The sequence below is a fragment of the Macrotis lagotis genome, chromosome 3 (genome assembly GCF_037893015.1).
Source record: "Macrotis lagotis isolate mMagLag1 chromosome 3, bilby.v1.9.chrom.fasta, whole genome shotgun sequence".
NCBI classification, from domain to species: domain Eukaryota; kingdom Metazoa; phylum Chordata; class Mammalia; order Peramelemorphia; family Peramelidae; genus Macrotis; species Macrotis lagotis.
Window position 1 is genome coordinate 285,520,404 of NC_133660.1, and position 16,496 is coordinate 285,536,899.

Consider the following 16,496-nt stretch of genomic DNA (forward strand, 5'->3'; position numbering starts at 1 on the left):
AGGTATTCTTTTGGAGGTGCCTGTAGCCTTTACAATTCCTCAAACATTATATGGAACATACCCTCCGAAGGACAAACAGAGGATTCTAGTTTTCAGGACTGGAAACCGGAACAAATCCAATATGTTGTAATGGGCCTTTGATGCAATGAGCTTGTCCTCTGCAGTGGATCTCAAAGTCTTTAAAGAGAAGAACCAAGGATAGGATGAATCTGGAGTTTGGAGTATGGAAGGACATAACGAAGGAGCAGGAAGGATTTGGTTGGTAAGATGTTCTAAGCAGGCATTGAAGAGTACCACTGAGAACCCTCAGTTCACACAAGATCAGCAGAAACAACAAATTGTTCCCTGGTCTATGACTACAGCATTAGGGCTGTAACGGTGTGTTGTTTTCCTGCTGGCTAGCTTACCCTTTACTCAGACAAACATTGAAGAGGTAGGAGAGAAAGATGAAAAGTTCTCCCTTTATTCAACCTCCCAGAAAGTGCTTACATACCCTTTTTCACTCCCAAACCAGAGGCATTCTCTAATTGCAAGTCAAACAGTGACCTGGTGCTTGTGGACAACAGGTGTTAAAAATTTACAACCCTCAACAGTCTCTTACAACTGTGGACTCATAAACCTCCTATGGGTACTCCTCCATGAACTACTGATGGCAGTCAACTTAAACATAGACATGGAAATCTATGAAACATCAGTGCATTTTAAGAAAACTAATGGGGGCAGCTAGGTGGTGCAGTGGATAGAGCACCGGCCCTGGAGGCAGGAGTACCTGAGTTCAAATCCAGCCTCAGACACTTAATCATTACCTAGCTGTGTGGCCTTAAGAGCCACTTAACCCCATTTGCCTTGCAAAAACTAAAAAAAATAAAAATAAAAATAAACTAATGAAAATACATCAGAGGACTCTCTGAATTATATGACTAAATGACTTTCAGAACTTAGTGAGCTGTAACAAATATGCTTCATGGAAGTTAAAAATCAATAGATAGAAGAAAAAAATAAGCACTTTAGCACTGACTCTGGAATCAGAAAACTGGATTCAAATCTTTCCATTCACATTCTCGATGTGACCAAGCTGGTCCTTTATTCTCTCTGAGCCAGAGTTTTCTAATTTGTAAATCGAAAGGTTCAACTAGAAAGCTTCCGGGGTACCTTCCTCTTGGGATATATGGTCCCTGAATAAATACTGAACACACCACACTCTCCCTCTGCGTGTCTCTCCAGGCACTTGTAATACAACAGAAAGAATGCTGACTACAGAGTCAGATTACTTGTACTCAGATCCCTCCCTTAAGACTGGTGTGAAGTTGTGCATGTTCCTTGAAACCTCTTTGGACCTCCATTTCCTCATCTGGAAAATAAGGGACTGGACTAAGTGGCTTCCAGACTCTTATATAAGGATTTATTAGTGTAAGACCTTATTTTCCCTACACATGACTACTTTAACTGATGATGCTATATTTTACAGTTGTTGAAAGTGTTCACCAGATTTGTGGGAAAAAATACTGAGCCTTTCTTTTTATACTATATCATGAAATGCCTTTACTATGGCTTGTGTTCTTTGACTTTACCCTACCAGTGGGGGCTCATTATTTTTGATTCTGAGAGAATGTAGTCCAGAGAGAACATAGTGCTTCTGAAGGATGTTTCTTCTCCTCCTTGGAAAAGGACAGAAGACTGAGACTTTAGCTTGGACAGAGAACACTTTCTTTCACCTACCATGTGAATTTGACATCATAGATATTCAATATTTAGGAATTAAAGGATATAGATGAGGAAGCTGAGACCTGAAAGATTAAGTGATTTGCACCCAGGATGTGGTTGAGGAAGTTGACTAAAATGTTTAGCATTCTCCCACATTCTCAGTGGCTTCTGTGCCATCCTTGTGTTCCTATAATTTACTAGAGTACAACTTATTAAACTCCTTTCATACAAATTTGATTAGGATTCTTTTTCTAAATTTGCCATTTGTAAGTAAGTGACCTTTGGTGGCCTAACCACAGTCATGGCTGTTATGGGGCCAAAGAGAGGCAGGGAATAAGCCCTTATTATTTCTATATGACAAGCACTGTGACTAGTGCTTTAGAAGTTTAATCTCATTGAATATTTATTATATAATTTTCTCATTAACCATCTTACATTGTTTCTTTATAGAAACCATTGAGCAAAAAAGAAAACAGAAGGAAAGTAGAACTAGTAGACAAGAAGGAATATGAAGAAAAGAAGGCAGAAGGGCAGAGTGATGCAGGAATCTGAAATACAGGGAGAAGGAAAGAGACTCCCCTCTCCTACCTCCCTCCACCAAGGCAACTTGGCATCTTCCCATAATTCAAGTACCTCCCCCACCACCATTCCTCTTTCTGATACAGCTTGGAAGTCTGAAAAATTGATATCTTCAAACAGGGACCTCAATCACTCTGTTCCCATACTTGTCCATTATGAATTAAAGTATCCCCCCAGTCCCTTATTGTTTCCTTACCCACTGAGACTTGGAGAAGCATTATCAGAGATTAGGCTTTCCTCTTGTTAGGCCCCTGGCTATTTAGGTTTGACCTGAAAACCCACCATTTCCCACTTGCTAGTCCTGACTCCTCCTTCCCCTCTCACCTCTATGGTCAGGTTTAAATCCTTTACTCCATTGAGCTTTGCAACTTTTCTGAGCACCCTTAAGGCATCATCATATTTCTTGTGGACAATCAGCCATCTAGCAGACTCTGGAAACCACCTAATGAAATAGTGTAGGACAGATAGGATTAATTCTCCAGTTTTCCTTCTTCAAAGTCACATTGTTTGCTTGTGTTTATTTGTTGCATGACAGAACTGGAGTTCTTTTCAAAAATTCTAAAATTACTTACTTTGCATTTTATTATACCATAGAAAGTTCACATATAAAAGTTTTCATTCTCAGTTATGCCACATGTCTCACAAGATGGCCAGAGTTACTGATCAACTACAGTACCTCTTGATTTTACCCTTTATATGACTCAGGACAGGCTTTTTGTCTTGGTTCAAGGGATGTAAAGTCACTTGTAAAGATGGCAATGCTTATGGAACTACAATGCTTGAAGGTTTGAATCACATCCTGTCACCAATTTATCCAAGCTCCCCAAGATGTCTACAAGATTGGAGATTTGGGAACTGAATCTGTTGGTTGAGTGGAGACTAGTTTTCTAAAACCAGGTTTGCGCCAGTCAAATGAAGTAAAGTCTATTAAAATGTACCATGCAGCTTTAAGTGAGACTCTGCCTGGGTATAATGCTGGTTTCAATGTCAAGAATGTGCCTGTCAAAGATGTCAGCCATGGCAATGTGACTAGTCTTAGAAAGAATGACCTATTTATGAATGGATTCACTTTCCAGGTCATTATCCTGAACTATTCTGGCCAAATTAGTGCTGGCTATGCACACTGTTCGTATTGCTTACAAGTTTATTGAACTGAAGGAGAAGATTCATCATTCTGGTAAGAAACTGAAGATGCCTCTAAATTTCTGAAATTTGGTGCTATTGCCATCATTCACATGGTTCCCAGAAAGCCCAGAAAGCATCTCTGATTATCTTCCTCTGGGTCATTTTGCTGTTCTGATGTGAGGCAGACTGTTGCAGTTGGTGTTATCAAGGTGGTTGACAAGAAAGCTAATGGAATTGGCAAGGTCACAAAATCTGCCCAGAAATGAATATTCTCAACTTTACCTTCCACCCTTTTATTCATCAGGAAGAAGAGTCTCAGAAATATTTGTTTCAATTGACCATATAAGTTTAATAGCAGAACACTGGTAAATGATTACAGTGCATTGTAAAAGTTTCAGGAGGTCATTTGTCTCCTGGCAGTTTTACCTTAGAAGTAATCAGTACAGCAGTAATCAGTAATTTTTAAATGGAAACAACTTGACCAAAAATGTGTCACAGAATTTTGAGACCCTCAAAATAGTTTAATGTGAAAAGAATAGAAGCCTATTGATTAATTAATTGATTATTGCAAGGAATGGTGCACTGGGGTTGGGAAGAAGAAAGTAATTCTGATATTAAAAACAAAAGGCATCAATCAAACTTTCCATATTCTCCTAAAATTTCAAGGTTTCCTCACACACCTTCATCTATGTTCCTGTCTCCATACATTAAAAAGCTAGAATATTCTCATCTATTCCACTGCCTGCCACCAAGTTTGTACACATCAATGTGCAATCTCCAATAGCGTCTAGAGTAGAAATAGAATTGATATTCAAAAATTTGCAAAAAGAAAGATTTTCCTTGAAATCAAGTCTTAATATCTTTAACATTGATGTTCTTCAGGGCAGTTAAGTGTAACAGTGAATAGAGGACCTGTCCTGGAGTCCGAAGGATCTGGGTTCAAATCAGGCCTCAGACACTCAGTAATTTTAGCTCTGTGACTTTGGGCAAGTCCCTTAATGCCATTGTCTTGCAAAAAACAAAAACAAAACATTGATGATTTCCATGTGATATTATACAGCATGTGGACTGTCATAGCATCTTTACAATTGAAACTGTTTTCTTCTTTAACCTACTTCAACTGTTATTTTATGAAGAAGCATTATAAAAATAATTGGATGAAATACTATTAAGAATACAGACTAGAAAAAATACTAAGTGGGAGAATTAGAGAGAACTTGAAGAGCATGTTTTTCCCATCATAGCTGGAAAGAAGTTTGAAAAGATATAAAAATGATGGAAAGACCTTTTGGATATAAATATCTTAATCTTTATCTTCTGTAAATAAAGAAGCATTTATTATGCTGGAGATACAGAAAAAAGCAAAAACAGTGTGCATCATAACACATTCTGACATTCTTATGGGGAGACAACCCACAAAGGTAAAATATATTTAAATATTTTAGATATAAATTTATATATAAATTTCTATATGTACATATAAATATATATTTCTATTGAATCTTAACATTTTCCTCAGAAATACAATTTTTACCTCCAGTCCATTGTTTTTGTTATTCAGTTGGTTCAAATTTCTGACTTTTGTATTGTAATCTGAGATTTTCTTGGCAAAGATACTGGAATGGCTTGTTGTAAGGGACTGTTGTGTGTGGGAGTACTGTAAACTTTCATCACCTAGGGTCCTGGAGCACCAGAGTTTTATTTTACTGATTGATTGTAAAGTGCCACATCAGTAGGAGTAGACCAGGGACTGGGGAGGATATTTAAGCATTTGTATTTGGTTTAATAAATGGAGTACTTGAAGATCTGGGAGAACTTTAATGCAAACTTGTCATCCTTGTCTCCCTTGTCTCCTACCCCTTCAACATTCGCCTGGGTAAGGATAAATAGCCAGCTGGAGCCTAACACTTCCTGAGCAGCTAGTCTAACAGGAACATGACAGCTTGTCATTTCCATCTCCAGTTCATTTTTACAGATGAGCAACTGAGGTAAATAGGGTTAAGTTCCTTGCCCAGGATCACATAACTAAGTGTCTGACCTCAGATTTGAACTCATAAAGAAGAGTCTTCTTGACTATCCATTACACGAGCTAGCTGCCCTTAGAAATATTAAAGTTCACTTGGTCTGACTATTCATTTCACAAAGGAAGAAACTTGGGTATGGGGAGAGTGAATGATTTGTCCAGGGTTACCTATCTAATGAACAAAATTGTGATTTGAACTAATGACTTATGATTTGAAATTTAATGATTTTTCTATTTTACTCTTGAATCTTGGAATATTCTTCTTGGTACCTTGGCAAAAGTCTATTCAACACAAATAACTTTCATTTCATTTTCTTTACTTCTTATAAAGCAAAAATAATTTGATGAAGATATCCAGGTTCAAGTCTATCTCATCCACTCATGGATTTTAATTTTTAACTGGTCTCCAGATTCAAGATGGGAAACATTCTAATGCTCTTACTAGATTCTAAACATCCTGAAATGAGCTTTGCTAGTATAAACAGAAGTTTGAGATTCTTCATCCTCCATTCCAGCCTCATAAAGAAAGAGCATGAAAACACTTACCAAATAGTCAGGAAGAAGGTGAAGAAGGGGGCAGAGACAATCAGCTGGAATTTGCGCCATTCCTGGATGCCATAGGACAGAACTCCAAGAAGTATATACCCCATACTGACGCATAGTCCCATGATGACTGCTATAAGGTGTCGGTGCTGGATCGTGGCCCATTCCAAGACTGAAAGGAAACCCTAGCGTAGGATTAATTTCAGATACATGTGAGTTCCCAAAATTCTCACTTATGCAAATGTTGAGGAAGTCCCCAAAGAAGACTTACCCAGGGTCCCACTGCAAAACATGGCTCCTGATATTGAAAACCCAAGCAGGAAGCGAAGACAACAGTAAACTGAGAATGTCTGAGCAAAGGCAGGCCCAGCACTGGAGACAGCCACCATGAGGAAACTTGGAAGCAGCATTCGTTTTCGTCCAAACCTACATCATGGGAAACTGGACAGTCGTGATGTCAAGGCAAAGGCCTAAAGTCATCTCTGGACCTGGAAGTCTTTGCTTATCTATAGCCTTCATTGCTAACCCCACTCTTGAATGCCTTCCCCCACATCTCCTTCCTCTAGCTTCCGTGGATTCTTTAAGTTTCAGCTAAAATTCCACCTTTAGAAAGAAACTTTCCTCAGGTTTCCCTTAAAGTCAACACCTTCCTTCTGAGACTACCCACAATTTATCATGTATGTTTCCTGCATGTGTCTAGTTGTTTCCATGTTGTCTCCCCTACTAAAAATGAGCTCCAGAAAGGCAGAAACTATGTTCCTTTTGTTTTCTTTCCCTAATTGTTAGCCCACCTAGTTCCTGGTACACAGTAAATGTTTCAGAAATACTTGTTGATGGAGGGAGAGCCAAGATGGTGGAGTAAACAGGGACTCAACAGAGCTCTCCCCACAAAGCTCTCTAAATACCTTTAAATAATGGCTCAAAAGATATTCTAGTGTCATAACTCACAAAAAAAAAAGAGTGAAACAATTTTCCAGCTCAAGATAACTCAGAAAATCAGCAGGAAAGGTCTGTTGCACCAGGGTGAGAGAGGTGAGAGAGGTGGATGGTTCAACACAGACCCCACCAGTGCAGGCCTGGCCCCAGCAAACCAGGAGCAGACTTGGAAGCCTCAGAATGAGCAGTAGTGGCTATTTTCTGAACTCTCATCTCACAGAGAGTAAAAAGGTTGAACAATAGGTCAAAAGGAAATTATATAGGTCTCTTTGCAAACAGGACTCTGTTGCTTTGACCATACTTGGATCCTGGTTGCAGTCCTGGGTAGCAGTTCAAGGGAAAGGAGGAGTACTAGCACACCAGAACTTGGGGCCACAGAGGAGAAGGGATCTCTTTACAGTTCCAAGACAAAAAAAAAAGAATTCTTGTGATCGCTTACAGACAAGAACATAGGCCTGGAGAATAGTAAACACTTATCCTTAGATCATATCACCTTGGAAGAACTGAAACCATACAGATCCTCAGAAGTATCTCTGAAAACTGCTACACAAATCCCATCCACCCTGGAAGCAGAGCTCTATTTTGACAAAGAGTTAAGATCAAGACATAGACTGGAGAAATGAGCAAGCAATAGGAAAAAAAAATCTAACCATGGAAAGTTCTAAGTGAGAAAAAATTTCAAAACATACACTCATGATCAACTTCGATGGATGCAGCTCCTCTCAACAGTTCAGAGAACTAGAACAACCCTCGGAGTCTTGTTATGGACAACATCATCCATATCCAGACAAAGAAAACAACGCAAAACAGAATAGAATGAAAAACAAACAAAAAATATACTACAGATTTGAAAGAACACTATGATCACATTTTTAAATTTCTCTTATATTTCTATGCCATGGTTTTCTTTCTTTTCCCTCATTCTTATTTCCCTAATTCTTCATATAGAAAGTGACTAATATGTAAGCATGTTAAAAACAAATGTACATGTACAATGTTCACTAGACTGACATTGAGGGGAGAGGGGCAGGAAGGGAGAATAGAAGAAAACTGTATAACATAAATATGTATATGGATGAATGTTGAAAAACTTTTATTCCATGTAATTGGAAAAATAGAGTAAAATATCAATAAAAACAACTTCAGAAGAAGATAACAAAGTTCCTACAGCCAAAACTTCCTAAAAATTTGAATTGGTCTCAGGAAATTGAAAAGAATTTTTGAAAACTTTTGAAAATCAAATAAGAGAGGTAGAAGAAAAAGAAAAATGTGACTGATGTAAGAAAATCATGAAAAACAAGTCAGCAGTTTAGTAAAGGAGACACACAAAAAAATACTGATTAACTCTTTAAAACCATAATAGGCCAATTGATTAAAGAAATCCAAAAATTCAATGATTAAAAAACATAAAAAAAAAGCAGAATTGGTCAAATGAGAAAAGAGGCAAAAAATTCATTGAAGAAAAAAACTATCTGCATGGGAAGATGATTCTGATAATGCCTGAGAATGTTCTCGTTATTAGAGAAGTTAGAGTTTGTGTTGTCTGTTTGTGTGTGTGTGTGTGTGTGTGTGTGTGTGTGTGTGTGTGTGTGTGTGTGTGTGTGTGTAGAGAGATATAGAGGCAGAAAGATAGGCAGAGAAATCAGGTGTGAGATGAATATGAAGTAGTATCTAAAAAATGAAATTAAGAGGTGAGAGAGGACTAGACTGGAAGAATGGAAAAATTAAAATGGGAAGAGGGAATAACATACACATTCAATTGAGTATAAAAATAAATCTTTCCCCATAGGAAAGTAAGAGGGGAAAGAGATAGGGTGGGGTGGGGAGGAGGTGATGTAATAGAAAAGAGGGTAGGTTTGGGGGAGGGATAATCAGAAGCAAAACACTTTTGAAGAGGATCAGGGTGAAAGACTAGATCAAACCAGGGATGGGTAGATGGAGATAAATATAATTAGCAATAGTGACTGTGAAAAAAATTTGGAAGCAAGTTTCTCTGATAATGACCTCATTCCTGAAACATAAAGAACTGAGTCAAACTTATAAATGAATGATCAAATGATACAAACAGTTTTCAAATGAAGTCATCAGTACCATGTATAGCCTTATAAAAATGTTCTATCTCATCGTTTGGAGACAAACAAAACAATTCTGAGGCACTACTTCATACCTATTAGACTGGTTGATAGGACAGAAAAGGAAAATGACAAATGTTGGAGGCGATGTAGGGAAAATGAGATATTGACATGCTGATGGATTTAACCAATCCTAGAGCAATTTTGAGTTAGGCCCAAAGAGCAATAAAACCATGCATGCCCTTTAATCTAGCAATGGCACTACTAGGTCTGCATTCCAAAAGAGATGGGGAAAAAAAGGAAAAGGATATTTGTGACAGTTCTTTTCTCGTAGTAAGGAATTTGAAAGGAGGGGAGCAAGTCAGTGGAATGACTGAATTAATTGTGGTATGTGATTATAATGGAATGCTAGTTTGCTATAAGAAATTATGAACAGAAAAAAATTATGAACAGAAAAAATGATAAAAATCCCACATGTATGAAAATATTCATAGCAGCTCTTTTTGTAGTGGCAACAAATTGGAAATTGAGGGGATGCCCATTAATTAGTAAATGACTGAACAAATTATGGTATTTGTATGTCATGGAACACTATTGTTCTTTAAGAAATCATATGGGATGGGATTTCAGAAAAGTTTGAGAGAATTTCATGAATTGATGCTGAGTGAGATAAGCAGAAACAGAACCTTATACATACTAACAACAACATGGGGTGATGATCAACCATGATGGACTACCTCATTCCATCAGTGCAATAATCAGAGACAATTTTAGGAGATTTGCAATGGAGAATACCATCTGTATACAGAGAAGGAACAGGAGCATAAACTAAAACAAAACTTATTATCTTCACTTTTAAAAATTATTCGGGGCAGCTAGGTGGTACACTGGATAGAGCACCAGCCCTGGAGTCAGGAGTACCTGGGTTCAAATCAGGTCTCAGACACTTAATAATTACCTAGCTGTGTGGCCTTGGGCAAGCCACTTAACCCCATTGTCTTGTAAAAAAAAAAACTTAAAAAAAGGGAAAAAATTGTCCTATGTATTATGTAATTTTGCTATCTCTAATATTTTCTTTCTTCCTTTTGGATCTGATTCTTCTCTCACAAGTTCAGTTTTGATCTATAAATATCATGGATGCAAATGTGAAGTCTATATCAGATTGCCTTATGCTGAGGGGAGGCAGAGGGAAGAGAGAGAGAGAGAGAGAAAATTAAAACTCAAAACCTCACCAAAAAAATGATTGATAGAAACTACCATTGTATGTAATTGGAAAACAAATAAAATATTTATATAATAAAAAAGAAATTATGAACAGTGGGTTTTTCCCCTTTAGTTCTAATTTCTCTTTCACAACATGACTAATATGGAAATATGCTAAACAAGATTGTAAATGTACTTTTACTAGACTGGTCGTTTCCATGGGGAGGGTAGAGGAAAGGAAAGTGGATTAAAATATATGGAACTCATCAACTTGCAAATGGATGAATGTGGAAAACTACCTTTACATGTAATTGAAAAAAACATTTTTAAAAGTAAGAAAAAAGAGGTGATGAGCAGGACATTCTCAGAAAAACCTGGAAAGACTTGCATGAGCTGATGAAAAGTAAAATAAATGTACTGTGTATACAATAACAGCAAAATTGGAGGATAATCTGCTGTGAATTGAGCGAGTTTGGGTTAAAAGTCAGTTATTACTAAAAGGCCCAGGCTTTGGTGATCCTCGGGCTAAAGACTTTCCCATGGAACTCTGCTTGTGATTACACAATTGTGTCTTTCATGACCTTACTTATACCCAAACTTCTTGACCTGGGTTACATCCTCCTAGGTTACATCCTGCCCAAGTCAGAGAAACTCTATTGTTTTTATCCTGTATGCTAATTTTGTGGTTTTCTGCTATAAAGAACTGTCTGATACTTTCAATAAATGGCTGTGCTAGTTGTATCTTTCTTTTCTCTCCTGAGCCAAATTAATCCCCATGATGGACAGAACTCAACCTTGAATGACTTAGGTTTTCTTAGAAATGCAAAGACTCAAGACAACTCTGAAGGATTTATGATGAAGAATGCTATCCATTCCCAGAGAACGAGTTGATAGTTTTTAGAAAACAGATTAAAACAAAATTTTTTTGTTTTATTTATATTTATTAAGATTTCTTTTGGGGGGAAGGGGGGAGCCTATGTTTTCTTTCTCCTCCATGACTATTACGTAAATGTTTGCATGCTTATAAATTTATAACCACATCAAATTGATTCTTTCTCAAGGGGGGGGGGTGGAGAAGAGGAGTTAGGAAAAGAATTTGGAATTTAAAGTTTTAAACATAAAATAAATTTTAATAACGTCTTGGATCCACCTCCACCCACAGTCCCAAATCTAGCTGTGAATCTTCTCCTTGTTATTGTGATCTATTGACATAGCATGGGGAACAAAGAAAATATTTGCTCTGAATTCTGCTTTTGACTTTAAGTATGGGACCTTGGAAAAGTGTCTTTATTTTCCTGGATCTTGGAATCCTCCTTTCTTAAAAAATTGGGGTGGATTAAATAATCTATTTTATCATCTCCCAACTTTCAGTCTTATGGTCACAGGATCCCTGAGTTTCAGAAGTATCTGTGTCCAGACGAAACTCACCTGTCTGTGAGGTAGCCCCATATAAGAAATCCCACCATAATCCCAGAGAGAAATATTGATGCACCAAAGGACTTCAGTGACTTGGAGTCACACACCAAGTCCCACTGAAAGAGAAAAATCAGAGCATCAGATCTTAATGTGAGGAAAAAGAATACGGGTTGCAGGACTTTTGTTGTTGATATGATAAGAGAAAAAATAATGATGGGAAATACCTTGGCTCAGATTTCTTGCCTCACTATGATAAGAAGAAGACAATGAACCTGTCATACGATCACACATCATGCAAAGTTGAATTTGGGACATTCATTTCTAGCCTGTTTTGACTCTGACCTTCCTTATATATCTATTCTTATCTTTCCTCTTCTGATATGTATACTTTTATCTCCTCTCCTGCTTTCTGTACAATTCCATTGTTCCCACACCGCTTATATATTTTATATTCCATGTAAGGCTGCTGAAGGTCTCTGATTTTTATTCTCATACAAATGAATCTGTATTTTGAGCATGAAGAAAATCTGCAGAATAATCCTCTGCATTTTTATATGGTATTTTGTAGAAATCAAAAGATAAATACTCTAATAAGTTATTTTTTATCACAAAGGAAGCTGTGAATCAGAGAGGTGGCAGAAGAGAAAAATTTGTATCATTTATCAAGGAAAAAAATTGTATCATTCATCAAGGAAATTAAATTCCAAATCAGGGTTACCCCTTTGAAAGGAAAAAGGAAATCTTCATGGGATGGGAATGATGCAGCAGAAGATCCTCTTACCTCAGTCACAATGGAAGAAGTGATGACGCTTTGGTCATAAATCCAACCATCAACACATGGCTCCATCTCCAGCAGGCTTTGGCTTTGTCCTGTGACATTTGGGAACAAGGGCAGCCACTGTGGCCAGGAGAACCGGAGACATCTCTCTAGTTTCCCATAGGAATCCAGGGGGATGGAAAGCTTTAGTAGGGAACTAAAATTAAGGTTCTCACTGACATTGAGCAAAGTCGAGGTATTGTCAAGGAAGGGAATCCGACACCGATGATTAGGGACAAAGGCTGTGAAATTCTCTAGCAGAAAATGGCTACTCATAAATATTAGAGGAATAACCAGAGAAAACATCTGGAGGATCAAAAATCTTCCCCTGTTTTCAACTTCAGAGAGAAAATCCTCAAATGCCATCTCGACTGGGATGTTGGTCTCAAGAAGAGAATTCCTTCAGAGAGATACCTACAGAAGAAAATCGTCCTTTGATCACAACCAGACTTCAAATATATATATATATTTTAATTCCAGAACCTTTCCCGTCACATTAATGGAGCATTGTAGACAGGCAGTGTTCTTGGGTCTGTGCAGAGTGAAGGATGCCAAAATAGTACAGACCATTCACCAAGAAAAACTGGCACAGCTTTAATATCTAGCTGGAAGGATTAATTAGCACCAAGCTGGTACACTTAAAAACTTAATCTATAAAATGATCTACAACCACAGGATCCCTAGTAGAACTCCACTCTACACATATGGTCCACATTAATGACAGAAGATCTGTTAAAAAAGGCTTGTGAACTTACAAAAAAAATAGAAATGCTTTCCTCTGGGAAAAACAGAGATAATTCTGAGCCAGTTTTCTATGTTAAGTATGACAAATAATTTCCAGAATGCATCAGTTAAAAATCAACTTCAGATTGAAGATGTGTAGTTTTGAACTGGCTAAGTTCTCATGGTTTTCTCATTCTGATTTGGGATTAGCTCCTCACCTTTGATACTGGCCCATTCTTCTTGCTTGCTCCTTGTACTCATGAGCAAGGGGGCTGCACACTCCTCTTACATGCTCTGCTTGGCTTGGCAAGAGAATTATGAGAGAGGATATAGTCATGGAGCCAGCAGTCTGCTTGACTCCACTACCTGCTTTCCTGGAAAGAAGCTCCTTCAAGATCAATACCAACTCTGTGAAATTCATGGGTGCACTTGACTCCAGTCCAGTCCCCAAAGTAATATCTCTAATGGGAGGCTGAGTCTTTGTAGGGGAGCAGGATTATGTAGGAAATAACAAATAAAAATAAGGAATTCAGAGAAAATGGGAAATTTGTACTAACCAAATGCACAATAAAATAAGCAGGACTAGGTGAACAATTTATAAATTAAGAGCACTAATGTAAATAACAACATTGGAAGGCAGCCTAACTAGGGAATTTCAAAAGCCAACCTTAATCACAGAGAACTAGATTCCAGTTCCATGCTTTCTGGGGATCTAGAACCCAGGGGAATATTGGGGTCAGACTCATCCTTTGTGCATCAGACATGAACATTTTATCGATATGCCTGAATTGTTTTTCTATTTGATATGATTTTGCCATGTTAGGATGTCTATGGATAGACAGGCATCTTAAGGGGAAGGAGTGGAAAGAGTTCTCCTTTCCTAGGGACTTCCCTTAGCCTGGGTCTTCCTCTCTGAGATGCCCTTAGACCCACAGTTTCTACCTGGGTTCACTTGAACTCACTGACTCTGGGACTTCTCATTCAGTCAATGAACTTGGCTTCAGCTCAGAAAGGAGATGCTGAACCTTTACACTTAATTAATATTTCCTCATTGACCCCTTTGATATTATTAGATTCTGGTTTTCAAAGACCAACTGCCCAGAACTTAGGAGGTTTAATTTACCTTCTTGCATCAGGACCTTTGATTCCTTTATCTTGTTATCTAAACTTTGAACAATTGTGTACAAACCATTGAAGCCAGGGATTTTACTACAGGTTCCATCCTCAAATTTTGCTTGCTTTGAAGTTATGAAGGTCCCAATTACTGGTCTTCATATTAGCTACTTATTTTAGCATCCTCCTGGGCAGATAGTCCTAGGCCATTTCCTCTTTCCCCGCCCCTCTTCATTTAAAAATCTTTTTGCCTGTAATGATGATGATGTTGATGATGATGATGATGATGATGTTTATCCTTCATTCCTGAAGACCATGACTTCAGGGAGGTGAAGCCATGACAAGCATATAAACTGGATTTGAGTGAGGGAGTGTTGTGCTAAGTCACCAACCCTCTCTTTCTCCTCCAGAGCCACTTGAATTCAGTGGTCAGTTATGAATCAGGATGACTGGAGATGACCTTGGATGTGAGGTAATCAGGCTTAAGTGACTTGCACAAGGTCACACAGTTAACAGGTATCAGGTGTCTGAGGATGGATTTGAACTCCTGTCTTCCTGACTCCAAGGTCGGTGCTCTTCCAATCCAGGTTTCCAATGGATAAATGGCCAAAGGATATAAACAGAACATTTTCAGAAGGAGACATCAAAGTTAACTTTAGTCTTATGGAAAATTTTACTAAATCACTATTAATAAGAGAAATACAAATAAAAAATATTGTTTTACACATATCCTATTAGCTAATATGACAGAAAGAGAAAATGACAAATGTTGGAGGGAATGTGGAAAATTTAGGCCATTAATACACACTTTTGATGAAATTATGAATGGATCCAATCATTCTGGAGAGTAATTTGGAACTATGTCCATAGGCTTTACTTACAAACCCTTTGATTCATCAAGTCCACTATTTGGTCTGTTTTCCAAAGAGACTAAAGTGGGAAGGACCTACTTGTACAGAAATATTTATATCTCCTCTTTTTGTGGTAACAAAGAATTAGAAATTGAGGGGATGCCCATCAGTTGGGGAATGACTGAACAAGCTATTATTATGGAATACTGTTGTGTGATGAAAACGACAAGAAGGATGGGGTTTTTTGTTTTGCCTTGGTCTTTTTAGAGTTCTGCAAGGCAAATGGTGCTAAGTGGCTTGCCCAAAGCCACACAGCTAGGTAATTATTCAGTGTCTGAGGCCGGATTTGAACTCAGGTACTCCTGACTCCAGGGCCGGTGCTCTATCCACTGTACCACCTAGCCACCTTAAGAAGGATGTTTTTAGAAAAATCTTAGAAGATACCAAAGTGAAGGGAGTAAAACCAGGAGAACATTGTACAAAGTAGTAGCAATACAGTCCAATGATCAATTATGGTTGACTTAGCTATATTCTCAGGAATACAATGATCCAAGACAGTTCCAAAGGACTCATAAAGAAAAATGCCATCCAGTTTGAGGGGGAAAAAAACTGATTCAGTCTGAATAAATATTAGAGCTTGCTATTTTTTTTGTTTGTTTCTTTTTTTTCCTTTTTAGGTCTCTCTCTGTTTCTTTCCAAATATGACTTATGAAAATATGTTTTTATGATCACAAATATATAACTGATATAAAATTGCATAGTGTTTCAGAAAGGAGGGAGTAGGAGGGAAAAAAGAGAATATAGATCTAATAAAATTTATATGAAAGTAAATAATTGTCTAGGCATTTAATTGGGAGGGAAAATGAAATATTAAAAGGAAATAAAATTGCCTATTTATCTTTTGGCCATTTAGCAATTGGAGAGTGATATACCTGGATTTTTTCCTTTCTTGTTTCCAGGTAATTTTGTTATAGCTTAGAGTCTCACTATGCTGTTCATGAAGATACAAAACTTGTGGATTCCACTTGATTCATGCCATCTGCCTTGTCTTATTGTCCTCTCTTTATATTGATTTATAATCATTCAATTTGAGGCAATTCCATTCAATAAAGCCTTAGGAGACAGGGTATCATTCTGAGAGCTGAAGACACAAAAAGGAAACACACGAACAAAATTAGTCCCTGCCTTCTGGGAGTTCACATTACATGGCAAATGGAAGACAGGGCACAAATAAAGAAGGAATATAACAGGCAATTTAACTAAGGAAAGTTCACTAATAACTAGGAGAATGGGGAACATTTTTCCATTAGAGTTGGGACTCAAGGATTATCTGAGGGAAACCCAAGTTGGTAAAACAAATCAGGAAGCAGAACTTCAGCAAAAACACTTCA

The 16,496-nt window shown here is 37.6% G+C and overlaps 1 protein-coding gene across 2 annotated transcripts in view; it reads right to left on the reverse strand.

The window, feature by feature from the left end:
* LOC141518867 (solute carrier family 22 member 11-like) overlaps window positions 1–13,380 on the reverse strand; it is a 33,388-nt gene extending 20,008 nt beyond the window's left edge. The window contains exons 1-7 of one of the 2 annotated variants that reach the window (XM_074231239.1): window positions 13,360–13,380; window positions 12,383–12,832; window positions 11,614–11,717; window positions 6,246–6,400; window positions 5,978–6,146; window positions 2,608–2,725; window positions 62–177 (exon numbers count right to left, since the gene is read on the reverse strand). In XM_074231239.1, coding sequence (XP_074087340.1) covers window positions 62–177; window positions 2,608–2,725; window positions 5,978–6,146; window positions 6,246–6,400; window positions 11,614–11,717; window positions 12,383–12,784 — 1,064 coding nt within the window. In that variant the 5' untranslated portion in view covers window positions 12,785–12,832; window positions 13,360–13,380. Of the gene's footprint in view, window positions 1–61; window positions 178–2,607; window positions 2,726–5,977; window positions 6,147–6,245; window positions 6,401–11,613; window positions 11,718–12,382; window positions 12,833–13,173; window positions 13,235–13,359 lie in introns of those variants that run through there. The other variant, XM_074231238.1, reaches the window with a different exon arrangement.
* Between the last annotated feature and the right edge of the window lie 3,116 nt (window positions 13,381–16,496).